Source organism: Centropristis striata, chromosome 2, assembly GCF_030273125.1.
Source record: "Centropristis striata isolate RG_2023a ecotype Rhode Island chromosome 2, C.striata_1.0, whole genome shotgun sequence".
Classification (NCBI taxonomy): domain Eukaryota; kingdom Metazoa; phylum Chordata; class Actinopteri; order Perciformes; family Serranidae; genus Centropristis; species Centropristis striata.
The window spans coordinates 9045401-9072043 of record NC_081518.1 but is presented as its reverse complement, the minus strand read 5'-3'; the positions used below and the strand labels follow the sequence as shown (position 1 = coordinate 9072043).

The 26643-nt window shown below is 39.9% G+C and overlaps 2 protein-coding genes across 3 annotated transcripts; one reads left to right on the top strand and one right to left on the bottom strand.

Annotated features, from left to right (window-relative positions):
- Positions 1-364: 364 nt before the first annotated feature.
- Positions 365-4607, bottom strand: blzf1 (basic leucine zipper nuclear factor 1). 2 transcript variants are annotated; one of them, XM_059348615.1, is made up of 7 exons: positions 4484-4607; positions 4083-4170; positions 2914-3371; positions 2469-2668; positions 2103-2231; positions 1044-1278; positions 365-949 (listed from the first exon to the last, which is right to left on the bottom strand). In XM_059348615.1, the coding sequence occupies exons 2-7, from the start codon at positions 4099-4101 to the stop codon at positions 764-766; spliced, it is 1227 nt and encodes a 408-aa protein (XP_059204598.1). In that variant the 5' UTR covers positions 4102-4170; positions 4484-4607; the 3' UTR covers positions 365-763. The 2 variants fall into 2 exon arrangements, with proteins under 2 accessions (XP_059204598.1, XP_059204605.1); XM_059348622.1 differs by lacking the exon at positions 4484-4607 and adding an exon at positions 4369-4408.
- Positions 4122-20464, top strand: ercc5 (excision repair cross-complementation group 5). Its single transcript, XM_059348587.1, has 20 exons — positions 4122-4260; positions 5157-5277; positions 6039-6214; positions 6919-7034; positions 7230-7331; positions 7576-7636; positions 8017-8160; positions 9095-9305; positions 10131-11066; positions 11153-11430; positions 12153-12272; positions 13208-13421; positions 14038-14182; positions 14776-14978; positions 15549-15631; positions 16713-16854; positions 19345-19502; positions 19603-19720; positions 19837-19934; positions 20138-20464. The coding sequence occupies exons 2-20, from the start codon at positions 5190-5192 to the stop codon at positions 20462-20464; spliced, it is 3720 nt and encodes a 1239-aa protein (XP_059204570.1). The 5' UTR covers positions 4122-4260; positions 5157-5189.
- The last annotated feature ends 6179 nt before the right edge of the window (positions 20465-26643 follow it).

The following is a 26643-nucleotide window of genomic DNA, read 5'->3' as shown; positions in this document are numbered from 1 at the left end:
ACAATAAGTATTAAAGTACCATCAAACAACTGCCCAAATATGTAATTGATGCCTATGCAGCATATATTATACTAAATGTTTTTTACTATGATAGTACCATCAAACCAAGAGATTGGGGAGATCCCAAGCAGTAAATGAGTCATCATAGCTTCTTTGTTAATCAGTTAATTTGCTGGAGTTTCCACAACAGGCTGCCCTGTCAAGCCTCAGGCCTGTGTGCACATTGACCTATAAGATTCTGATAATACTTAAATTGCACTAGCCTAAAGTTCAAGTTTGAATAAGCAAACACCCTTATAGTCTGTTCACCATGTAACACTGACTCATCTTGACCACACATCCCAGCAATAAATAGGACTTTCGATAGTTTTAACCAGGCTTTTATGGCTCTGAAATGCATTATCTTTTCACACTTTCACATGACGTGATCTCTGAATAAACATTTCAATTTTCTTATTTCACTTTTTTCAAGTTAAAGAGAGCACAAAATAAACAGCAGGCTGATAAAATTGTAAAAAAATAAACTAAAATTGTGGAAATCCAACAATCAAAACTGCAATGCACTGAAATGAGCAGCAAAAAACCATACTGATGCAGAATACGTCTGCTGGAGCAGCTAACCTTTAGTGTTGACTGAAGAAGTCACTCAACACAGAGCAGCAATATCCTCCAGAGCAAAACTCCTGCTCAGGTTCCAGTCTTTTGAAATAAAATTTAATGCTGCATTGGTGCCAGATGTGGACTTTTTGCCGCTCTTTGACCTTCACAGCACCAGGATGTCTCCAGTGCAGCGCTCACAGCAGTTAAAAGTAATGTTCTCATAGCGGGTATATGGGTGAAACCTGCCGATGCTCTTCTTATTGCTGAGAAAGTTTGCAGGGGTGGAGTCACTGAGCGGAGGGTCTGGCTTGTTTTCTGAACAGGAAATTGGATCTAAAATCTTCAGAACCTAAGATAAAAAAACAGACAAAACACTTGAGAAACTGAGTTGATGACAAATGTTAGAAAACGGTTAGATTTGAAGAAGGATATGGAGTTCGTACCTTTTCAGCCATCTTCTCAGCTGGAGTGCTGCACAGCTGTTCAGCCGTTGAACTGCTGCTCTTCACCACACTGCTGCTACTGATGCTGGTGGTGTTTCCCAGCAGGTGTGAGTTGATGGCATCTGCTAGCTTGTAGTTGGCTACGGCTAGCTCTCCTGTGCTGAGGGGCTGTGCACTGGGGTAATACGTCTGCTGTCGTCCCCACTGCAGAGACACCAAGAGCTGCTCCAGAGATCTGATGACAGAAAAGGAAGCAACATCAGCACACAGACTCATCATCTATGCAAACAAAATATTTCAGAAGTACACAAACTCTTTGAGGGCCTTTATCTGTACCCGATTAGCAACTAACAACCACAGTATCAGTGGCTCGGCTGTAAACCTTGAACCTTGTGTGTTAAAGATTGTAAGATTGTGAATGTACTAAAGCGCGTCTATTGTTGTGCAGTGGGGTAAAGTCTCCCAGCAGGATACTCATTGCTGAACAGATTTGTTAACAGTACCGTCAAAAAGAAGCCTATACTTATTTACTATAAATGTCAATTTCTTAACATACAGATCTCTAAGTGAACTATAATGTGTTAAAGTGCAAAATAAATGGCCCTAGTTCCCTTCATTTATAATATTAAATGCAACTTTTGCCATTTTTCAAATAACCTTTTTTTAATTCAGTAAAATGAAATCACTAAATGTGACAAATGCTTCAAGGTGAAAGTATATTTTACCAGCAGTAGAATTATAAGCTGATGAAATAGATCATTACTGAAAGCCTAAATGTACCAAGTTCAAGCGATAAGTGCAAATAGTAGTAGTGTTTCATTCCACGTGAACATTAAAGTGTTCCAACAATGAAGCTATTCCAGTATCAGTCTACGCTGGCTTTAATAGATGGTGATATGGTTCTATATACAGCCAGTAGAGATATATATTATATGTATTTTATGCACATTTCAAATGCCTTTTTAATGCATCTCACATTAGACACCCAGAGGGTTTCTAAGTTATGATATTATAATAAACAATTAAGTCAATTTGGTAATTATGGATTTACAGTATTACCTGTGAGTGAGCACCATGTCTCTTGAGAACTCTTCTCTCTCCAACAGCAGGTCCTGAATTGCTCCTTGTGCCTCTCTGGTCTGTCTCTGCAGAGCAGCTCTGGCATTCGTCAGCTCCTCTGCCATCACTCTGAAGAGACAACATTGATTTAAGTGTTTATTCAGCATTATAAACATTAAAGATGTCATCTCTTGTTGATCGCTGTTGACGAATAATCTTTTAAAATGTTATTTCTCCTCCTGAAATGTCCTTGACAGATGCTTGCAGTTCAAGAGCAGAACAGTTGGTATAAAAAAATCCCACCCAATTTCCTTTTAACATCCAACCATTTCTATTTGTCACTCAATTATTTTGTCCATTTCATACCTGCTGGCAAGGAACTTGCTCCTCCAAACGTCACACTGGATACTCATTCGCTCCAGCTGCTCTGCGGTGTGTGCCAGACACCTGCCTAGAGCCTCGTTCTCTAGAATCAGCTGGTTCTTCTCCCGCGACATACGCTCAAAGTGGTACTGAAGGTCATCCCCCACCGAGGCCACCAGCAGTTTCTTTAGCTCACGGTTCACCTGGCACACGGAATAAAATAAAGTTACTACATTATTTTACAGCTGAAGGTTTCCATGAGGAAATAAACTTTTTTTCTTTATAAAAACAATCAATCAGTCAGACAATACAGAAATAAAATTGTTTTATTTTGAAGTCCACCCAATTAGAAAATAAGGACTATGATTACATTGTATTAACCATTTGGACTTATCCAAACCTGACTGTCCAAAGCCTTGTACATCATCAGCATCACATGGGGCCTTACCTCTGTCTGCACACGGAGCTGATTAGAAAGGCCTTCCTTGTCCTGCAGTAGCCTGCGTTCAGAGTTCTGCAGCTTCTCCATCTGTACTCTCCAGTCCTCTACCAGAGGCACTGAGGGAGAGACCTCTTCAACCTGTTGCCCAGCCTCTCCTTTGCCCTCAGTAGGTCCTACGCGGGTGCACCGGCTAATAGCAGAACGGGGGACAACGATCCTCACCGCCTCCACCTCTGTGCAGGCCTCTCTACTCACCTTGCCCAGGTGGAGCACCCCACGAGGCTGGGGGACTGCAGGAGGTGCAGGATGGGTAGATTTGGGGCTACGTTTTGGGCTTGCCACCTTCAGGAGGGGGACTGCAGGCAGGTCTGGTGTCAGTGTATCTGTGATTACCTCCAGGATGGCAGGCGGTTTATCAGTTTCCATGCCATCGCCAGCGCCTCGGATAGGCACGCCAGCAGCACCTGGAGATAAGAAATAAAGCAAAGTTTACTCTTTTAGCTTAAAAGTGTCCTGAGTGATCCAATTACAAGCAGATCAATCTATATGCAGATATAAATATTAAGTACATTGTTGTTTTGCACAACAACATTTTGGTGCATACTATAATGCGTCTGTTGTACAAAGTACTAAAATCAGCAACCTCATAGCCTATTTTACCCTCTCTTTGATCAGATAGCTGCTGTTTTAACTCAAAATTTCTCAGGGTTACACCATCTTATCCAGGCAATATCTTGTACAGCTGTTCGTGTTTAGGCAAGATTAAATTAGGGAGAAATGTGGCTATTTATGTTAAATGATAGATAAAAGCTTTATTGAGAATGATTATATTCCTTTTAGTAAGGAGTGGACAAGATTGTCGTTTTGTACTTTCACAGAAACTCGAGTGCGGAGTATAACAACATTAGAAACAACTGGCCATACTGTATTACTTTTCTGTGTTCAATGTGTTACTTTGCAGTTGTAATGAAACAAAATCTGTATTGATCTTAAAAACGCCAACTGTGCAAGCTGGATGAGAAAAATCAGTTTCCTGAGAATCAACCTTGATTTAAATCAAATCTTTTGTAACGTTAATATGGCTGCTAGACAACAGACACAATCATAACAAAGGTGGCCTTAAAGAAATGTAAACAGACTGTTTAAATACAAGAGATTCATACAACAATACATACCTCTCACAACAGCAGTCATGGTGGAGGTGGTGTTAGTTGAGAAGGAAGTCTGTAACGTAGTTCGAGTGAAACCAAGTGACTCGTCGTCCTGTGACAATTAAGAATGGAGAAAGAACTTTGTTGTTAACATCCGTAGCATTTTTTCAGAAGGGAACATCAAGAGCGCCGGTGGTTAAAGGTCAGGGTTAACAGCTGAGCGGCTGATAACGTTACTGGATAACGGCAGCTAACTTGCTAACTGTTAGCCGTTGACGGAAAAGAGCCGTTAATGGGAAGTTTAACCCACCCAAGTTAAAGCAGCGTTACCGCTATCAAGACAGCTGCTTGCTCGAGCGAAAGACACTACCCAGTAGCCACACCTGACATCAGATTTTGAGATTAAGACAATGTGGATAACATACCGGATAACAATGGGTCCAATCTTCTCGCTTAATTCTCTGTAAGCAGCAGCCGCAAGCTGTTTATTTTGTCACCGGACACAGTTGGCCTCTCGGTGGAGAGGGAGTATTTTTGCCCTGAGGAAAATTTCTCAGGCAACACTTCCTGCCAAGAAACACCTCCTCTTCTGCAAACTAAGCCATACATAAACGGCTCTACGGCACTGTGGACATATCAATAACTTAGAGTCGTTATTCTAACGTTAGCCCTGTTAAAATCTGTGACATTGATATTTTGTCGAAACAGCAGCCCTAGACAAGAAAGCCTGACACGCTAAATCCAGGAAAAAATACCCATCACCATAAACGGCCCGTTCCTTCCCTTCCACACGAATCTGATTCCCGATCAGTTACTATGTTGTCCTAAATAAAATCTATATCACAAAAACGAACGGTAAAGCTGATTGGAGATCAGCTACCGGTGGTGGTGTAACAGCTGAAAACGACCCGACGTGAACAACGCGGAACCTTCATGCGTAGTAATTTTTTTCTATACGGACAAATAATACTGTTACAACAAACGTTGAAAAAGCCGCTATTATAGTGCAGTGTCTTCTTTTTGCACTTGAGTGATTTCGGAGTTGATACGAGAAAATGCCCAGATTGGTCACCGTTTTTTAGTTTTTGATATTCACAGTATTTCGGGTGAGTTTTTGGACTACAGATCATCATGGGAGTGCACGGACTGTGGAGGCTGCTGGAGAGTACAGGGAAACCCATCAACCCTGAGACCCTGGAGGGGAAGATCCTGGCTGTTGGTATCCTGACTTAGCTGTGGTCCAAACATCAATAATCGCCTAAGTCATTTTTTGTCAAAACTTTTTTTTTTTTTTTTTTGCCTAAATCACCTCCTCGTGACGCTGGCCACCTATGGTAAAATCACCTACATCCTGAGTTGATCAGATCATGTGATTTTACCCCTTTAAGATAATGGCCTATGTCAAGTGTGTGACTTAAACGGATTAATTATGCCTAAGTCAAAATAAACTGTGACTTAGGCAATTTTTTGAACATGCCTTTGTGACTTAAGCAAGATATGGTAACACTTTATTTTGAAGGTGTCTACATAAGAGTGACATGAGCGTGTCATAAACATGACACTTTGAAGTAACATGAATGCTCATTATATGCTCTTATGTAGACACCTTCAAAATAAAGTGTTACCATATCTTGCTTAAGTCACACGTTCAAATTGCCCAAGTCATTTATTTATCTTAAGTTACATAATTTACACACAGTGTTATAACTATGTCAGTAGCCATCCTTTGTTACATCCCTTTTGAGTGAAATGATCAATAAATGTCATATGTTACACTTTTGGTGAAGTTTTCTGTGTTTCCTGCAAAACTTGAAAAAATGACTTAGGCGATTATTTTAACAGGGTAACAATATGTATGTCTGTCTGTCATTGCTTGAGCAGGGTGCCAGCAACTTTCCTACATCTCTCTCCCAGATGTATTGATTTAACTTTCTGTCTTCTGTTGAACCATGACATTAACTTTAACCAGACCCCCTCCAGACATCAGTATATGGCTGAACCAGGCCGTGAAGGGGGTGAGGGACCGCGATGGCAACAGTGTCCAAAACGCCCACCTCCTCACTCTCTTCAACCGCATCTGTAAGCTGCTTTTCTTCCGCATCAAGCCGGTGTTTGTCTTTGATGGAGACGCACCACTGCTGAAGAAGCAGACTCTGGTACGTTCAGTGTTTCCTGGAGAAGCACAGAAGCAATCTCTGTAAATTATTTTAGATATTTCTTTCAAATGGCTGTGATTCCCACATATTCTGCCATTTAAATGTCTCAAAGTCTTTTTTATTATTAAGCAGTTCTAGGTGGTATATACCATGATAAACAGTGATCCAAACAAATAATCCCACCATAAATACACCAGACCAATCATCCACTACCTGTATTGTTTATTTTTGCTCTTTTTCTTTAACTTGTTGCTCAGTTTATTCTTGGTTTAACTGTTTGTCTTTTTTTCTGTTTAAGTAACTTTTAGAACACTGTTGCCCACTTACTTGGACAAAAAGGCAGATTCTAATATAAATACTGTGAAAGTGTAACATAGAAAGCATCAAATTGATTCAAACATCCTGAGCTGTGAATGTGTGCACTCTATAAGGTTATGATGTTGTAATATATAAGTAGAAAAGTGCAGCTAAAGTTCTTACAATCATTCCCCTGCGGCAATGATGGTGCAGTTGGTGGTTTGAGATGATTCCAGAGGGTGAATACAGGTATATTCAGCCAGTATGAGAAAAATCATGTGTTTTGGGAACTTTAAAGCATGTAATTCATGTAATATGTTCTGCTATAAACCCATAATACAGGTACAAACCTGAAAATTAGTAAAATATGTCCCCTGTTACATAGCTTTTGCTGTGCATTCCTGCAGGCTCTGAGGAGGCAGAGGAAAGAGGAGTTGAGCCGCGAGTCCAAACAGACCAATGAGAAACTCCTCAAGACATTCCTAAAGAGACAAGCTATCAAAGCTGCACTTGGAGAACACAGGTAAGGGACAAGAGCGAAGAAAAGGCATAAAATTTCTCCTCTGTCTATCCCTCTCAATAACCTACTGTATAAATATATTATTTCTGTGAAAAACTACAAAATGAACTGCCGATTCTGTTGGTAGACTCATTGTAATCCCAATGTTTTTTTTGTTGTTTTTTTTACTAAATGTACCTCTTTTTTTCCCTTTCACAGTAAAGAACCTCTCCCCAGCCTCTCCACTGTGAGGAGAGATGAGGTGGATGACATGTATGTTCTTCCAGCCCTGCCAGCTGCAGAGGAGAAGGAGAATAGCAGGTCAGAGTCCTGTGAAAGGTCACTATTTACTAGTTAAAGTGAATTAAGTGGCAAGTTATACAGTCATAAAATCTACAGTCCACTCCAGAGCTGAACTGTTTTTACAAATGGATGTCAAAGAGGCAGCAAAGCTTCTAATCTTCACGTGTGTTAGATTAGAGAATCAGGTTAAAGCCCTTGTATTGTTTTATACAGTTATTTCACATATAGTACTGTTACATTTTAATGTGTATTGTTCTTGTAGTTCAGAGGAGGAAGAGGAGGACAAAGAGTCAGAGGAGACGGAGGACAGTTACATGTATCAGGTAAAGTTATTAAATGCACAAGAGCACTGAATTGTATTGCAACACCACAAAATAATATAACTTCAAATACTTGTTTTTGAACAAACATTGATGGTATTTTGGTTTTAATAATATTTTAATTTAGCTTGGTTGTTTTTGGATCCTGAATTGTCCTGGCTGTGTCACAGTAAAGTGTTTTTGTTGAGTGAATTTAACATTGAAGGCCTCCGTTTGCTGTTTAAATATCTGACTTGAAGTTTTATAAGACTATGTGACCGTATCTTCTATTTAGATGTATTTAAAAATAATCTCATTATTACTACCAGTATCCTTCCATGGTAGTTGACTATATCACCATTGTCTGATAATTAACATTTATCTGATTGCTCACTGTGTCTCAGGGAGAACTGTATGAAGACCCCAACTCAGTGGACATCAACTCAGAGGAGTTTGCCAGCCTTCCTCCTGAAATGAAACATGAGATACTCAAAGACATGAAAGAGTTCTCCAAAAGACGCCGGACCATGTACCAGAAACCCCCAGAGGTACTGTTCACTGTCATTAACACACACACACACACACACACACACACACACACACACACACACTCTCTCCCATGTCTTGCTCTTTAACACTGACTGTTATCTTTTTTTAAACTTTAATTTTTATTTGAGTTTTTTCCATTTAAATACAATAATACACAAAAAAACAACACATCCATTAGCAGCTTATAGGTCCTTCCATTCAGTCACAATGCAACAATTCTGTCCTGTTCAGTTATCATTACTCCTTTCCTTTCCTTTCCTTTCCTTTCCTTTCCTTTCCTTTCCCTTCCCTTCCTTTCCTTCCTTTCACCTTTTCCTCCCGCATTCTCAAGATATGTGTGAACCTCTCCATCTCCACAACACTCAGCCACTGTTCTCTAGTAGGGGATCTACCTTATACCAGGCCCTTGTAATTGCCGTCCTGCTAGCCACCAATAATACTTTGACCAGGTATTTATCTCCTCCTTGTACCTCCTCTTGTGGAATGTTCCGCAGATATAAAACCAAACAAGTCTCTGGTATCTCATATCCCAGTATCTCCCTCAGCACACTCCAGCCTCCCTCCCAATATCCCTCCATGTTTTGACATTTCCAAAACACATGTGTATGGTCTGCCTCCGCTTGACCACACAACCTCCAACATGATTTCTGATCTGCTGTGTATCTCCCCTTAATCTTTGCTGTTATGAAAAACCTTATAATGTTCTTCCACCCAATTACTCGCCATACCCTAGAGCCAGTGGCTGAGTGTTGAGCCTTGCACACATTATACCAGTCATTTTCTGTTATTTTTATTCCAAGCTCTTGTTCCCATTTCCCTTTAATATAGACAGTTGAATTACCCCCACTGGCACCTAGAGCTTGGTATAGAGACTGAGATTACTCTACATTTTCTCCCCTCATAAACACTGACTGTTCTTTACTTTCTCTTTAGGCTTCAGGAGACTTTTCCCAGTACCAGCTGGCCGGCCTGCTGCAGAGGAACAAGCTGAACCAGCGTCTGGAGGGAGTGGAGAAAGAAATGAGCCAGCGAAGCGCCGGTAGCGCTCCCGAGCTGTACCAACAGGACGGAGACCAGCAGAGTCACAGCGTAGAGTCACGACGGCTGGTTTCAGAAGACAATTCCCACTATATTCTTATTAAAGGTGAGGGAAGCCCTGCTGGTGTCTTAACTCAGGTCCAATCCCAATGTCCACACTGACACACCCACAGACCTTTAGACATGTATCTGGTAGATCTGCAAGGGCTGACAGTCAAAGTTAATATAAACAGCTGGTGAAATAAACAGTGTCAATATAAATTGCTGTAGATTTCGATGTGATGAATTTTTGGCTTAGGTAGTTTGAAAGTGATTTAGAAGTGCTTGAATTTTACTCTTTAAAAAAGTCTACAAACCCTGGTTTAAAACAGTGAAAATAAAGGTTGCAGGTTTGGTAAAAGAGGCATTATCATTTAAATACAAATATAAAAATGCAAACTTGTCTTTGTTTACATACAGTGGCGAGAAAAAGTATGTGAACCCTTTGAAATTATTGAACACATCCATGGGGTTCAAATTCATAATGCTGGTGGAATAAGTGCACCCTTAGGCTAATGACTCCATCAAAAGCTAATTGGAGTAAGGAGTTAGAAAACCTGGAGTCAAATCAATGAAACAAAATTTTAGTGAGATGTAGAGCTTCTTTGAACTATAAAAACGTTCAAACTTTTTGAGTTTGCTATTCACAAGGAGCAGCTACTGATGTGCACCATGTCTCAAAAAAGAGGCATGGTTTTTCCACCAGCACTATGAATGTTTAATGGATGTGTTCAATAAAGAAATGAAATATTGAAATGTTTATGTGGTATTAGACTAAGTACATTGCATAGATGCATAGATGCAGACAAGTTAATGCAGAAAACTAGGTATTCAAAGGGTTGACTTTTTCTTGCCACTGTATTTATAAAACCACTCTGCTTTTTCTACACAGGCTCCAAAAAGAATGAAGCTGCCCCCGAGAAACAACCTGCAGTGGCTCCCTGGGCTGGGAGCTCCCTGACAGGGCACCAAAGACGAGCAGCAGACAGACCAGAGCCCCTGTGGCGTCCTGCTGGCGAGGAAGAGGCAGTCGTGCGGGGTCCTTACTTTAAAGACTCCAAACCTTCTGTCACGAAAACATCTCGGGAAGAAACCTCACCGCCCTCGCCTCGTACACTCAAGGCGATCCAGGCTGCGATGAACGACAGCTCGGACGAGGAGAAGGTGGAGCAGGATAAGAAGGATGGTAGTGTGTCTCCACGTACTCTGCTGGCAATCCAACAGGCTCTAGCTGAGGAGGACAACAGTGCTGCTGAACACAGGACCCTGATCAGCAGCTCATCCACCAAACTGCAGGAGAATATTCATCATCCTGTGCCACAAGTGGTCATCAGCAGCTCAGAGGAGGAGACAGAACCTGCTGATGAAAAATCAGACTTCAAGGAGAACCCATCAGGCCAACATGTGAAAGATGCTCTGTTTGTTAGCAGCTCTGAAGATGAGATGGAGGACTGGATCGGTCAGAGGAATAAAGCACTTCATTCTGCATCGCTGCAGCACGAGAAAGAGATGAATTCAGAAGAGCAGACAAAGAAAAGACAGCTGACAGAGGACATAAGGACGGGGAGCAGAGGACAGACTGAGAAACAAGAAGAGCTGCAGGGAAGAGGATCAGAGCTCAGATTGATGACAAGCCCACAGGGTGCTGCTACCGCCAATCAAAACACATCATCCATCAATCTCTCTGCTCAGCTACATGGAAAACCTGCCAGCGCTGAGACTGAAACTCATCCTGGGCTGTTAAAGAGTAATAATGTAATTGAGGCTCTGGAGAAGAAGAACAGAGATGATGTGAAGGCAAAGGGCAGCGAGGAGAGCGAGTCAGAAGGTGCAGTAATAGTCGGGTTGAGATTACATTAATTTAGCTTAAAAGGAGCAGATGTTAACAAAAGTGCCTTTTTCGTGTGTTTCCAGAGAGCTTCATCGAGGTGTCAGACACCGAATTTAAAGAGGAGGATGCAGATGATTCACCTGTAATGATCGGAGAGAAACAATCTCCAGATAAGGTTCATACAGAGGAGACCAAACAGGAAGAAAAACCAGAGGAAGGATTAACAGAGGCTCCAGCTGCTGCTTTGGAATCAGAAGAAGAAGACAAAGAGAGACAGACTGAAGAGGAGGAGTTAAAGGAGCGAACAGAGACAGAAAACAGCTCAACTCCAGCGATCAATGAATGGGAAGATATTAATGTGGTGAGCATTCCTGTCAGTGTTGTTCAAACATGCAATATTTTGACTTTAATGCTAATAATATTGTGAAGAATACAGAACTTAACATTAGGATATAAAACAGAAAAATAAACCTCAACTTTACAAGCTAGATGATTAGTCAGTGTTGTCAGTTAATTTGAATTTATGGTTTAAGACAATGTGTAAAAATCAAAATAGATTTTCACATTCATTTCGGTGATTCTACTACAGAACCTCCTCATCATTTCTGAGCTACTGTAGTTTTATTTATTTTAACAAAAGTGAAGCTAGGCGAGAGTTAGGTTTTCACTTTATTAATCCCAATTGAAATTTTTTCTGTTTGTTTAATTTTTATATATATATATTTTTGTTAAAATAAAAACAAAACATATTTGAAGAATTACTTTGAAATTTTTATTAGATTTTTTGTTTTTATTTAGAATTGTATTGATTATTATAATTTATTTTATTTTTTTAAAGAAAAAAATCAATTTAAATCGTAATTTTGGGTGTGGTGAGAAAGTATTTAGATTTTTATTTCTAGGCCCAATCACCCAGCCTTACAATCACTCAACACTGCATTGGGTTGCAGCATGGCAGAGCAGGCATGTTGTTTTTGTATGACATTTAAATCCATCAGCTGTGCTTTAGGATGAGCTGTATAGAAGTTTAATGTGTATGAGACTATGCTGATGCAGCAGCTGTATGTGTGTGTTGTGCTGCAGGATGAGCTGGAGGCCCTGGAGAGCTCTCTGCAGGTGGAGCAGAGCAACCTGAGGGAGCTGAAGCAGCAGCAGGAGAGGATGGCCAACACCGTCACAGGACAGATGCACCTGGAGAGCCAGGTGAGGCAGAGACATTCAAACCACACAGTCACTCCTTTTCTTAATTGACATTTGAGCTGCTCTCAGAGAATTCTGACTGTAAGAATAGAATAAAAATATAAATACACATGCATGAGATGTGACGACCGAGAGAAGGCGTATGGGCGACGGGGGATACATTTCTTCATCTCTGCCAAACATTCCCAGAGACATACAGTCAGTATTACTTCACAGTCTTTGCTTTAGGTTCATGTGTTAACGTGTAAAATATATCCGTCAACTCACTAATAGTTTTATATTACACAGGCTGTCAGTATTTTCTCCTTCATAAAATCAGCACGTAATGTTAAACCTCCAAAGTGCCCGATCTTTATTAATCCTCTTGGCTGTTTTTGATAATGCTGCAAAGGGTAAAGTCTTTCTCAGATGACTATGAAACATGCACTTAATACAGGTGCATCTCAATAAATTAGAATATCATAGAAAAGTTTATTTATATCAGCAATTCAATTAAAAAAGTGGAAACAACACATTATACACATCCATTACACACAGAATGAAACATTTCATGGCTTAATTTATTTAATTTCTTCTAATTATAATCATTAAGGCTTATATTTAATGAAGGCCTAAACTTCAGTGTCTCAAAAAATTTGAATATTACAAAAGACCCATTTTAAAAAGTAGGTTTAAAATGGAAATATTGGCCTCTGGAAAGTATGTCCATCTATATGACTCAATACTTGGTTGGGGCTATTTGACTTGAACTACTGGAAATGGATTTTTCCATGATTCCATCATAGTCTAATGTATTGAGATGCACCTGTATAAATGTGTAATTAAGAGACCACAGTGGAAATATTGTCAGTTTTATCAATAAATCAGTATTACCCTGATGTGTGCAGCTCAGGGCACAAACCATCACCTTGAAAGACTGTTTTCCTGTCTGATGCCAGGAGCTGCTGCGGCTGTTTGGCGTGCCGTTCGTGGTGGCGCCGACGGAGGCCGAGGCTCAGTGTGCGGCACTCGACCGTGCCGAACAAACACACGGGACCATCACAGACGACTCGGACGTGTGGCTGTTCGGAGGGAGACACGTCTACAAGAACTTCTTCAGCCAGAACAAATATGTTGAACACTACCAGTACAGCGACCTGCAGAACCAACTGGGTCAGTGCCGCCCGTCCCCTGTTATAAAGTATTTATATATATATTTAATAATTAATTTCCTTGGTCTGGTTTTTATTTTGATGGTTATGTTGAACAAAGACTTTTTCTTGTTGATTCAAGATGCAAAATACATTCAGAAAATGTTATTTTTATATATATTCTTGGACAAAATTCTTCATGTTATATAAAGTTTCAACATATGTTTACACTCTTAAATATTTCACCGTAGCCTAGATATTTCTTAGTTCTCATTTTTATGGACAAACCAGCCAACTTTCTGTTATATCAGGTAACACCTCAATATCCTGTTTGTCTGTGGTTTGTTCTATTTCTCCTTCAAACATCTTATTTATTCAGTGTCACTCTCATTCCTATGGAAGTGTATCTGCAGATGGTGTTATTTTGCTGTTTTGTGGCCTGCTGAAATGGTGAGAAAGGTGTTGAAATTGTGCTAGGATAACACATTGCCACACTAATCCGATGAGTTTATATTGCACATATCAGAGACAGGTGTTGGTGCTGTGAAGGGCTGTCAGTAAACTCACCAGAGAGGGACACACGGTTTTACTTTTCTCTCTCCCTCTTTTTTTCTTTGCTCAACCTCTGTGTGTCTCAGGTCTGGACAGGACTAAACTGATTAACCTGGCTTACCTGCTGGGAAGTGACTACACAGAGGGCGTGCCGGGAGTTGGATATGTGACAGGCATGGAGATACTGAATGAGTTCCAAGGGCCAGGCTTGGAGCCTCTTTTACACTTTAGGTTTGTGTCTGTTTCAGGGTTCGAAATAATTGGTCCAGGAATCTGGCTAAAAAATAATTATGAGTGTATCATAATCCCAGTAGGGAGTAATGCTATTCAAGTCAGAAGAGGCTGTATACAGTATGTGTCACAATACCATTCAGAATTAAGTATTTTAGTTCAGCAGAGATTTCCTGACAACGAAAAATTCTTTGTCTGGTACTGATCCTCACAAAAATAAATCTAAAATAATATTTAATGAGAATAAAAAAGTGATGCAAAAATGATTATTCCCTCCAATATTGTGAATCATATCGCAATATCAGTCAAAATACAATTTCAATTAGATTGCTTTTTTATATTTTGTTCAGCCCTAGTCAAGGATATATAAAGGTTATTGGATTTTCAAAATAAAATGATAATTAATAAATATCCCTGATTATATATTTTTATATCTCGAGTCTGCAATCACTATCAGAAATGCATGTGGTGTATTTTTTCAGACTATGTTTTCATCTAGCAGCTTGCAACATTTTTTTCTCATATATAACATGACAATAACCTTTTTTTATTGTTATTTTGTTGATTTCCCTGGTTTTTAATCTTTCCTGTAGTGAGTGGTGGTCTCAGGCTCAGGAGAAAAAGCGTCTAACGGCTGATCCTCGGGACACGAAGGTTAAGAAGAAATTGAGGGATCTGAAACTGCATCCTGGCTTCCCAAACCCTGCGGTGGCTCAGGCTTACCTGCAGCCTGCCGTGGACCAATCAGACAGCTTCTTCAGCTGGGGACGCCCACAACTCGACATGATCAAAGAATATCCTTTATTTTCTCTTTGTGCGTGTTTGTAAATGGACTGCATTTATATAGTGCTTTTCTAGTGTCAGCAACCACTGAAAACATGCACTGGTGGGATCATGATCATCTGGAGTTCACACACACACACACACCAATGGGGACAAGCAATTTGGGGTTCAATATCTTGCAAAAGGAGACTTAAAAATGATTAGACCACCATTGTTTTCTTCAATTTCTTGTTAATTTTAATGCCTGGTACAACTAAAGGTACATTTGTTTGGACAAATATAATGATAACAACAAAAATAGCTCATAAAAGTTTAATTTAAGAGCTGATATCTAGACATTTTATATTGTTTTCTTAATAATGATTTTGGTTATTATCAAAAATAAACATGGAAAATGGCTAGATATCAGCTCTTTTGAGGTATTTTTGTTGTTATCATTTTATTTGTCCTATTAAATGTACCTTTAGTCTTACCAGGCATTAAAATGAACAAGAAATTGAAGAAAAAATGGTCTAATAACTTTTTCCATGACTGTATGTGCGTATACATGGATGTATTAAGTTTCTTTAACTAGTCTCTACATTCTGTCTGAGTCGTTTTGGCTGGAACAGTAGGAGGACGGAGGAGACTCTCCAGCCTGTGATCAAGCAGCTCAACACCCAGCAGGTACGTAAGAAGTCACAGTTGCACGCTAAATTGCATCCCGTCCTCTTGTTCTTAGTTGTTCTTTCTTGACTTTCTTGATTTTTTGTAACAGATTCTGCCTAGACTTGGTCCAAATTAGTCTAAGATGCAAAAGTTAGAGCTTTATCGGGTTCTCCAAGGAATCAACACAAACAGCTCTTGAGCCAGTCGCAGGAAAGACTCATTCAAGATATTACATTTTCCTGCTTTTACACAATTCTAGCTTATGTTGAAATCTACTAATCAGGAATTGTAGGGACTTTCCACATTACTTTGCCAACAGTAGGTCTGAAACATTCCAAGGTACATTTTTTAAAAACAGTATAGTCATAAATGCTTACCGAGGCCACAATTCAATTTCATGTGTACAGCACAAGGCCCAGGCAAATTATAATATAAGTGATACATATTAAAAAGTATTAATGCTTAAAGATAACGGATACATAATCAAGATTTTACACCACGCTGTCTCCAGTTTGATTGTGTACATTTGAAAAAACTCAGTAATGGAAGAAATAAAACCATTTACACCATGGGTCTCAAAGTCGCGGCCAATTGCGGCCCTCGTGACGATATTTTGTGGCCGCCACCTTGATATGAAAGTTTAATGTGAGTTTTATATGAATGGCACTTGAGGCGTGTGGAAGGTCCCTTTAATTACTTTTTTGGTAATTTTGTGTCTTTTTTTAAATAATTTTGTGTCTTTTTTGGTAATTCTGTGTCCTTTTTTAAATAATTTTGTGTCTTTTTTGGTAATTCTGTGTCCTTTTTTTGATAATTTTGTGTCTTTTTAAATAATTTTGTGTCTTTTTTTAAATAATTGTATGTCTTTTTTGTAATTCTGTGTATTTTGGTCATTTTGTGTCTGTTTTTAAGTAATTTAGTGTTTTTTCAGTCATTTTGTGTCTTTTTTGGTCATTTTGTGTTTTTTTTGCTCATTTTGTGTCTTTTTTTTAGTCATTTTGTGTCTTTTTTTAAGTCATTTTGATACTGCCTCCAGCGGCCCCCAGGTAATTTGAGTTTGAGACCCCTGATTTACACTCTCGCTGTCTCACTGGTTTAGACTCAGCTGCGGATCGACTCCTTCTTCCGCATGGAGCAACAAGAAAAACAGGCGATCCGCAGCCAGCGACTCCGCAGAGCCGTCACCTGCATGAAGAGAAAGGAGAGAGCAGAAGGAGAAGAGGAGGAAGAGGACGATGAGGAAGAAATGCAGTCCCCGTCCAAATCTAAGAAAGGGAAGGAAGCAAGCAAGAGTCCAAAGAAAGCAGGAGGGGAGAGAGAAGAGGGGAGGTCTGTGTCAGGAGGAGGGTTTCTGGGGTCGCAGGTGATTGATGAACCTCCTCTTGCATCTGTGAAGGAGGTGAGCAGCAACAGCAGCAGCAGCAGGAGACAGGAGCCTCTCCCAGTAAAGGCCGTCCCTCAGGCTGATAAGACTCTGCCCCAGAGGGCCAAGAGGAGCAGCAACAGCAGCTCTGATGACGACAGTGATGGAGGCCGTGACGTGGCTTTGGTTACAGCTCGATCCGTGTTCGAAGGCAGCCGACGAGGCCGCGGAGCGAAAAGCACAAGAGGGAGAGGAAGCACAAGAGGAAAGGGAAGAGGGAAGAAGTAACGAAGGGGGAAAAAAGGAACTTCAAACACAACATTCACTTAAATTGTCCAAGCTATTGTGTGAAACAAACTCCTAAATAATATCTGTGATATTATTTTTGATATTTATAAGGCAAATGTGTAAATGGATCAAGAAAAGGGATGAATTGAGTTTTTTCTCTATCATGGAATATGCATTTTGTAAACCACTGACATGACTGGGAATCTTTTTTGTATATCTGTGAGAGGAATGAGAATATTTTCCATTAAATCTTTGAATTACACGATTTTGAAGTTGATGTATTTCCCCAGATTGGCTCAGGCTTCTGTCACTTCAGTCATTTGTCTTACGGATGTGTTAACTATGAGACTGAGACAGGTGCAAGTCTTCAGCGTCACTCATCTCTTAGATTTCTTTCAGGCAGTATTTCAGTCGCCTGCTGCTTCTGCATGCACTCCCCCTCCTCCTCCCCTTTTCCTCAAACACACAGAAACATTTAGGCTTTTGCACATGTGAGAAGAAATTATAGTGTCTGATGTTTCTATCAATTCTAATAAGTTCTGTCTCAACCTATTAGTTAAATTGGGTGTTTTCTGGGTTTATTTAAAACATTACTCCCCTTCATTACTCAGCTCCACTTCAGCAGTCAGACAGCTGTTGCTGTCCGTCAGTCATACTGCATGGAGAGGAGTTCAAGCGTGCCCAGAGAGAGCTGGAAATGTGGGGTGGAGTTGAAGTGGTGGGACAAGAAACACTGAATTTGTGTGTAACTTAAAACTACACAAGGTGACCGCTATCAGATTGCTACAGATCTGAATCCAGATTGAGGACTTTATAACCAAAGGGACCACAAACAAAGAGCAGCAGTAGACCTTCTGTTTTGGGCGTTCTTGCCCTCCTGCTTGGACTCCTTCAAACATGGAGACTCAACAGTCCGAAGTCATGAAGAAGGACTCCGAGACCAAAAATGAAGGTGAGAATTTGGAGTAATGCACAATAAAAAAAAACTAAAGATTTTTCTTTCTAATTTCCATGGCAGTAATATGTGCTTGCAGTACGACACAGTTTTTTAAAGCTGTTTTTTGGAACAAGGTCACAATTTTTCAGCAACAATCTTTTGAAACCTTCTTATATGTCTAAAACATTTCAGAGGTAGAATGCATGCATCGTTAAATTTAAATGCAATAAACCAGCTGAGTGTCACTCTCGTGTCAACTTGTAAAACATGACTCTGTTCAAATGTTTATTTCACTGCCAACAGCTGCATCTCTTATATTCATATAAGATATCTCTGATATTTAAACACACATAAAAGAAATAAATTGAGCTGCATTGTTACCCTGTGGGCTCTCCTGACCTTTTCTCCAAACCGGTGTGACATAACTGAAGTCCTGCATCAGATGCTCTGAGTGACACATAGCTGGGGTCAGTGGAGTGACGTTACAAATAAATACGGCAGGATCAGAGGAGCATTATGAGCCTAAATATGATTCATTTATAGAGCAGAGTATCAGATGTTACCTGTAATGTGATATCAAAGAAAAACAACATGATTGCTCATCTGCTTGATTTACAGCTGGATTATGTCAGTTCCACTTTTAGGTAATGGGCAGAAACATCTACTAATCCTAGTAGTAGCCTTGCAGTGTTATTAAGTTATTGTTTATAGGTGTTAATCCTGACATTCTTTTAGCTGGTGTTGTTTTCCACTTGTGAGTATTTGAGCGATTTGCCAGGTGTTTTTATGTCTGAGGCCGCTTTTGTCACTGTGATAGCATCACAACCGTGCAACACGTAGTGACAAAACTTCAAGGATGGGTTTGGTCTGAGCAGTAGTGCCAAAAATAGGAGGGAAGGCGCCATTTGATACCCACACAAGAATACTGTTTATTCTAATGACCTTTTTCAAAGCCAAAGTTTTGACTTTGGAGCAGGTGCCACATTGATTACAGCTCCATTACATATAAGTGTCGCGGTGAATCCAGCCAGTGAGCCAATGTTGAGAAAAAGATTGATTTGTGTGTGTTTTTCTTCTCTCACTGTACAGAATCACACTTAACCTCGATAAAAACATGATATTTTTTTACTTATTTTTTTACCTATATCTCCGTGGATGCAGAGCTCGCCAAAGCCATCATGTCCCGGTGTGTCCACCCCTCTGTGATGGGCCCTGAGCCCTGGGAGGGATATATGTTTTCTGATCTGGAGATCCGTATCAAAGAGTCCACAGACCTCTACGGAGCTGTGCTCTGGCCCTCGGTACGTCCAAGCTTATATATTATTTTAATATTTAGTTTCAGCACTGTTCTCTTTATTTTGTGCCCTGCCAGCGAGGTGTAAACTTGTGTCCCCCCAACAGGCGATGGTGCTGTGTCATTTCTTAGAGACCAACCGAGACAAACACAACCTGCTGGACAAAAATGTGATTGAAATTGGTGCTGGAACTGGGCTCGTCTCCATCGTGGCCAGCCTGTTGGGTAAGAGACCAAAACACCGTCATGAGTCTTTTTAAGTTAATCTTTGAAATGTTTGCCTCTCTGTTGCTTTTTGCATGTAATTCCCTTTAACACTCAGCTGCACCGTCTCTCTCCAGGTGCCAAGGTGACGTCCACTGACCTGCCGGATGTGTTGGGAAACCTTGAGTACAACGTTATGCGCAACACCAAGGGCCGGTGCAAATACATCCCTCTGGTAGGTTTTTATATTCATATTTCATACAGTTTTTGCAACTTTTAAAACTAGTTGCAAGGCATCAGCTTTTGGTTGCAAAAACTTAAAACATGGTTGCAAATTTTGAGTAATTATGATACTATGCACTCAGCTTCAGAACTACTTTATTATTGAGGTTACTCCTGGTTTAATACGATATATATCAACTCAAAATCATCTCTTAGGTCACAGAGCTCTTTTGGGGTCCCGAGGTGGGGCAGCGTTTCCCGAGTGCCACACACTGTTTTGACTACATCCTGGCAGCTGATGTTGTCTACGCCCATCCTTACCTGGAAGAGCTGATGGACACCTTTGACCACTTGTGCCAGGAAAACACGCAGATCCTGTGGACCATGCGCTTTCGTCTGGACCCAGAGAACAGCTTTGTTGACCGCTTTCAGCAGCGTTTCCACGTGGAGGAGCTGTACGACCTCCCCAGTCTGAGTATCAAACTGTACCGAGCCTGGAGGAAGGACAAGAGGACTAAAGACCAGGGAGAGGCTGCTGCCTGAACTGTTTACACAAAATGTACAGTGTGTGTGTGTGTGTGTGTGTGTGTGTGTGTGTGTGTGTGTGTGTGTGTGTGTGTGTGTGTGTGTGTGTTTGTGTGCGTGTGCATACAGAACCAGATAAATGTGTAAATTGTAATGCTGAATGGGAATGTTTTATTTATCCTGTGATTTCAAGTGTTTTCATAAACCTCATCTACAAATGCCCAAAGGTCTCTTCTACATCAATACTTTCCATGTTTTTACACACTTTATTATTCTATTTTACAGTATCTATTGATTTATTTATTTGCTAGAAACTTTTAAATATAACGCAATACTATGTAACAACACAACAACCTCAACAATAACCATTAAATTCAATCTGACAAAGTGTCAACAAAAGCTGAACAGTCTTATTTATTGCTGATCGGATGAAACTTTTTTGGTCCCGATAGTCAAGAACCACGTCTGCAGGATATCATTCACGTTTTCATTTTTTTTAGAGCTGGTTTTCATCTGTCAGCAGCACGCTCTCACACTTCAGGTCTTGGCTGACGATGTTGTTTTGGTCCACTCGGCTCACAGCACTGACAGTGTGGGCTCTGGATATTTCCAGTGGAGTTTTGATGACCCTGTTGCTATGTGACTTCACAGGGAGAATATGACCATGTTTTATCAGACCTAGAAGTGCCAGGTTCAACAAGAACTGGAGAATTATATATTAGTATATTATACTATAGTATATAGTATTAGTATATATTAGTATGTCAGTAACTATTGAATGGATTGCCTATAATGTTAGAAAAGCCACTGATTATTCTTTTAAGATGAATCCACTGGAGAACATGAATGACTAAAGCCACGTTTCCATTAGGGTAAAGAGTGGCTGCTGGGAAAGCTTCAGGCCACGCCCTCTCAAATGGCCGCTCACTTGGCGTGTCTCCATTACAAAAAAAGGCCTCAGAGGGATTTAGGAATCGTTTCGAGCTACAGATTTAACACAGGAGACAAGGTGTGCCAAACGTAAACAGTAAGGAAGCAGACGCCGAGATGGAAGGGGCAGAGCTTGTTTCTTGTCGCTGTGTTCATGCAGATGGCGGCGATTATTATGGACAAATTGTTGTTGTGACTACTCACTACTTCGCCGGCTTTTAAAAATGTTGTGTGTTGTTGTGGCGTCTCGTTCTACGTCACATCCCTCTTAGCGGTCTATCCAATCAGCAACCAGGCTTTTTTCAGAGGAGAAAAATGGCCCTGCTCTTCGATAGGGCCAAAAAACGGCCAATCAAACAGCCGCTCGAGTGGCTCACATTCAAATTAGGTGCATTTCGGCGAAGGAGACCCACCTCATTCCGAGTATTCGACTACAATGCCTTAAGACAGGGATTCCCAAACGGGGGGCCGGAGACCCCTAGGGGGGCGCCAAAGATCCACGTTTGGGTCGTGAAGCCCTCTTGATTTTAAGGGGTGTAATAAATCTAATATGTTAAATATAGATGAGTCAGCAATAAAGTCATTAGTGCGACAAAAACAACCAAATAAGGGCTACATTAAACGTTTATTCATTTATTTAAATAAAAAATCACTATAGAAAAGTTTAAAAATATAGACTATATCGCGAGAATAAGGGCGTGTGTAACATCCCTCCAGCAGTATACACAGAGGTAACCTCACCTAGCAACAGAAACACAGAGCTAATGGAAAAATGGTGAAGCGTCAGGGAGACGAGAATGCTGAATATCTCAAAAAGAGAAAGAGAGGGTACCATGAAAGTTACATTGAATTCGGCTTCATAGAAGCAATGGACAAAATTAGAGCCAAATGCATCTTTTGCAGTGAGAAACTGGCAAATGAAAATTTTAAATCCTGCAAGCTGAAGCGGCACCAGACAACTAAACATCCAGAAACGGTGCTAAACCCCAAAAATGTTTCCTCAGAAAAAGGCTGAGATACTATGTGGACCGGTAACAAATTTAAGACTGTACCACTGTCTGATAACACAGTGGGGGGGGGGTCGCCAAAATTTACAATAGTAAAAATGTACTTTGTATTCCTCTACATTTAGCTGACAGCTTTAGTTACTTTTCAGATTTAAAATGAAAAACATGATACATTTAAAATGATTACCCATTCTTATACATTAAACCACTTAAAAGTTTTTTTACTTTTTTTTTACTATTTACTTTTTTTACATTTTTTTTTTCTTTATTTTATTTTATTTCTTTCTTTATTATTTTTTGTTTGTTTTTAAATTCATTTTTTATTTTATTTTTATTTTTATGTTTATTTTTTTTTATTGTTATTTTTATTTTTATTTTTATTTTTATTTTTATTTTTATTTTTTCTGCGTTTCTGCGCATGCGCGGCCTTTCCGGCTTCTGCGCATGCGCAGCTCCACTGTGCTTCTGCGCATGCGCGGCCTTGCTGCGTTTCTGCGCATGCGCGGCTTTTCCAGATTCTGTTCCTGTGGCCAAACACACATCCATCACACGGGCAAAAAGACAAGAAATGCCAGTGTTGGAGGATTTGGAATCATGAATTAGATATCAAGTTTAATAGGTCACATTCATAACAGCTGACTTTAACTTACTATTTCCAAGATAATTAAATGAACTGGTGAGATTCCAAAACATGCAAAGTTTGTGTGCGACTCGTCTTACTGAAGCAGCGCATGCTGCCGAATATGGATGTGATCTTGATTTAACCTCTTTAAAGTTTTTTGGTAGTGAAATTTTATCCGACAAAGTCTAATGGAGTGAAAAAATAATTTTTCAAAAAAAATTATTGCATTTGCTTAGTTTCTGCGCATGCGCGGCTTTTCCCGCTTCTGCGCATGCGTGGCCCTTTCCGCTTCTGCGCACGCGCAGTTTCCTGCGCATGCGCATTGTCCAGAAAGGTGCAGAAGCGAAAAAGACCGCGCATGCGCAGAAGCGGGAAAGGCCGCGCATGCGCAGAAAAGCAGAAAAAAAAATTAAAATAAAAAATACTGTATGAGGATTAAAGGGATAGTTTGTGCATTATTATACAAAACTTGGTACAATTATTGTCAATGCCCTCCTGAGGATAACCCTTTAAGATTTTATTGATCGGCCCCTAGGTGGCACTGTGGTGACAGTCTAATTTCATATTTGGTACCGTGGCCACACTATAACACTTAAAGCAATGAAATTCATAGGGGTGGTATAGACTGGCCCCTGTAACGCACACACTCCGACGGCAGCATGCCCCGACACACGTGTACTGTGAGGGCCCGTTCAGTACTGCTTGTTTCTTTTTTTTTCATTCAGACTTTTTTGCTCCACAGGTGATATTTTTGATGAACGTTCAGAGAAATTTTACTCAAATCTGCAACACCCCTCAACTGAGAAACTTCCAGCTCTTTGTGTTGCTGTCTGGCTGCAACTTTACTGTTTTGATTCACTTTCACAGCTCTCATAGAATTATTTTCAGCTAAAAGCTCTAAAAGAACCCATATAGACACCACCTGCTCAGCACCAAATGGCAGACTGACACAGTTAATAACTAGCTGGCGAACCTAGTTGATCATTCAGCAGCCGGATACGTCCCTCAGGAGTCAGAGAAAGAAACAGAGCATAAAACTGGACTTACACTCAAACATGACTCCTGTCGTTTCATAACTCCTGAATGTGTCAAAAAGCATTTATTTGCTAAAAAAGCTTTCCATATAAACTAAAATACTATATAAGTGTTATTTGCAGACTCTTATTTTGATTCGCTCTGTATGATGTGACATGCAGGGTCCTCCCTCTTCATCGTATAAAGGCAGACAGTACAGCAGGAAATCAATCATAATCAAGCTCATATCTGTATGAACATAACCACATTGCACATTTAAAATGTGTGTGCAAACATCTACCATGTGCACTAAGCAAATGCAATAATTTTTTTTGCAAAATTATTTTTTCACTCCATTAGACTTTGTCGGATAAAATTTCACCACCAAAAAACTTTAAAGAGGTTAAATCAAGATCACATCCATATTCGGCAGCATGCGCTGCTTCAGTAAGATGAGTCACACACAAACTTTGCATGTTTTGGAATCTCACCAGTTCACTTAATTATCTTGGAAATAGTAAGTTAAAGTCAGCTGTTATGAATGTGACCTATTAAACTTGATATCTAATTCATGATTCCAAATCCTCCAACACTGGCATTTCTTGTCTTTTTGCCCGTGTGATAGATGTGTGTTTGGCCACAGGAACAGAAGCTGGATTAAATAGGAACAGGAGAGGCTATCTAAGCTGGTGGCAGTGAAGCACCATGTATCATTGTCAAGACAAACAAACACTCAACAGCTGAAGAGCATCTGCAGATTTAAAGAGGTATCAGTTAACTTTATCACTCTGTCGGCGGTCTCTTGATAACAAACTGACAGACAGAGCTGAGATTCTGCCTGTCATCAAGCTTAAAAACTTTTATCCTTCATCCGAATGAGGCTGCTTCGCATCAACAACAGAGCTGAGCCATGACCTAGTCACCGCGCACTTCCTTTTAATCATCCTCATGTGGGAGGAATTCAAGATTTTGGGATGTGAGTGGATTTAGTTTTACGATATCTGAAACTTGGAGGTGGAACTTCATGGCCAAAGGCTGTTAAAATATAACCATGGGAGGTCTAATTGAGGTTTGCATTACAGGAGGGGCTTTTCTTTTCTTGGTGTTGCCATCGTTGCATGCCAGCCTGATCGTGTTACATCCCAAGTCTGGCAAAGCAATTGAGGTCATTGCAAGAAAAACCAGCATGGACACCTTCCACATTTTATGTGTAATCTTTGCATCGTTTTATGTTTACTATAAGAGCTAAGTGTTGCAGAAGAAGTGACAACAACTTAGCAGCAATTAAAATGAATTAAAAGGCTTAATGTCTTGGTGACAACACTCACATTCAAGGGCTTTCTGCCAAGATGCTCCTACTACGTGACTATTTGCAGACTACCAGCTTGAACTGATGCATTTCCACTGTAACAGGAAATATCTGTCCAAACCAGCTGGAAATCAATCAGTAGATAAATACAGGAGCCAGTTTTTTAATTCCTCCATATTATAGCCATTCGAATGATATCCAATATAAGGTTACAGACCAAGGAGGCTTCCAGAGAGCATTTCTGTTGGTGTCATAACATACCTGTGATTTTCTCACCCCGTTTGGCTCCCTTGCGTCTCATCTTTGTTGTGTTTGTGCAAGTACATGTGTGTGTGTATCTACGTGCGCTCTGATCTCGTATCTTGCTTGTGTTCATTTCTCGTGGGCAAGGCTCTAAAAATATCCTCATGCCCTTGTGATGATGATGGGTGTAACCAACAGGATGCTGAGTCTCTATAACCTCAAAGTCAGAGGTCTCCAGATGCAGTCAGATCCTTCACTGGGAAACAAAGCAGCAGCAGGTAGGTCAAAGGTCACAGGTTTTCAATATATTTGCAAAAGCTATGTGGGAGGTACTTGCAGAGCTGAGTTTTTAAAACGAGAATTATATGTACTTTATTTGTAATGTGTTTTGAAAAGTGTCTCCCATGTAATCTGACTGAAATTATTTTATTTAAAAGTGAGTTTTACATGTTTATTGTGTTCTGATTTTAGTCACACTAGTGAACTTGTTTTACCTATGTGGCTGCCTGAACTGTAGCTGCAGCTTGAGTTAAAATAAAAATAATTACTGTATAAATATACAGCAAAATTATGGACAGAAAGGCTGAAATCACACTAGAGAAATACAATCCTGATTTGTCTTAAACACAATTTAAACAGAATGCAATAATTGCAAATCCTTCATGATATTTATACAATCTAAAACTGTGCAAAGACACTATATTTCATGTTCAAACTGATACATTATCTTTTTTTTGTAAATATATAATATATTCTGAATTTGATCTGTCTTATTTACTTTCTACACAGCTTCGAAACTGTTTTTGAATTGGGGTTGTAAGGAAGCAAAATACCAAAATATATAACAGAAAATTTCATATTTAATCTGGTAATCCCCTATTCTGTTGTAACTATAGTAGAAAAACGTGGCAGTGATAAATTAGCTTAAATAAAGTTTAATAAGCTATTAAATAATAAGTTAAAGCAACTATAAAAAAAAACTTTAATTTTGCATTGAATTTAGCGCCCCTGTGGACAAAAGTGGTGGTGTTTCATGACCTTAAGATCCTAAACTGGCGTGCATTTGTTTTGT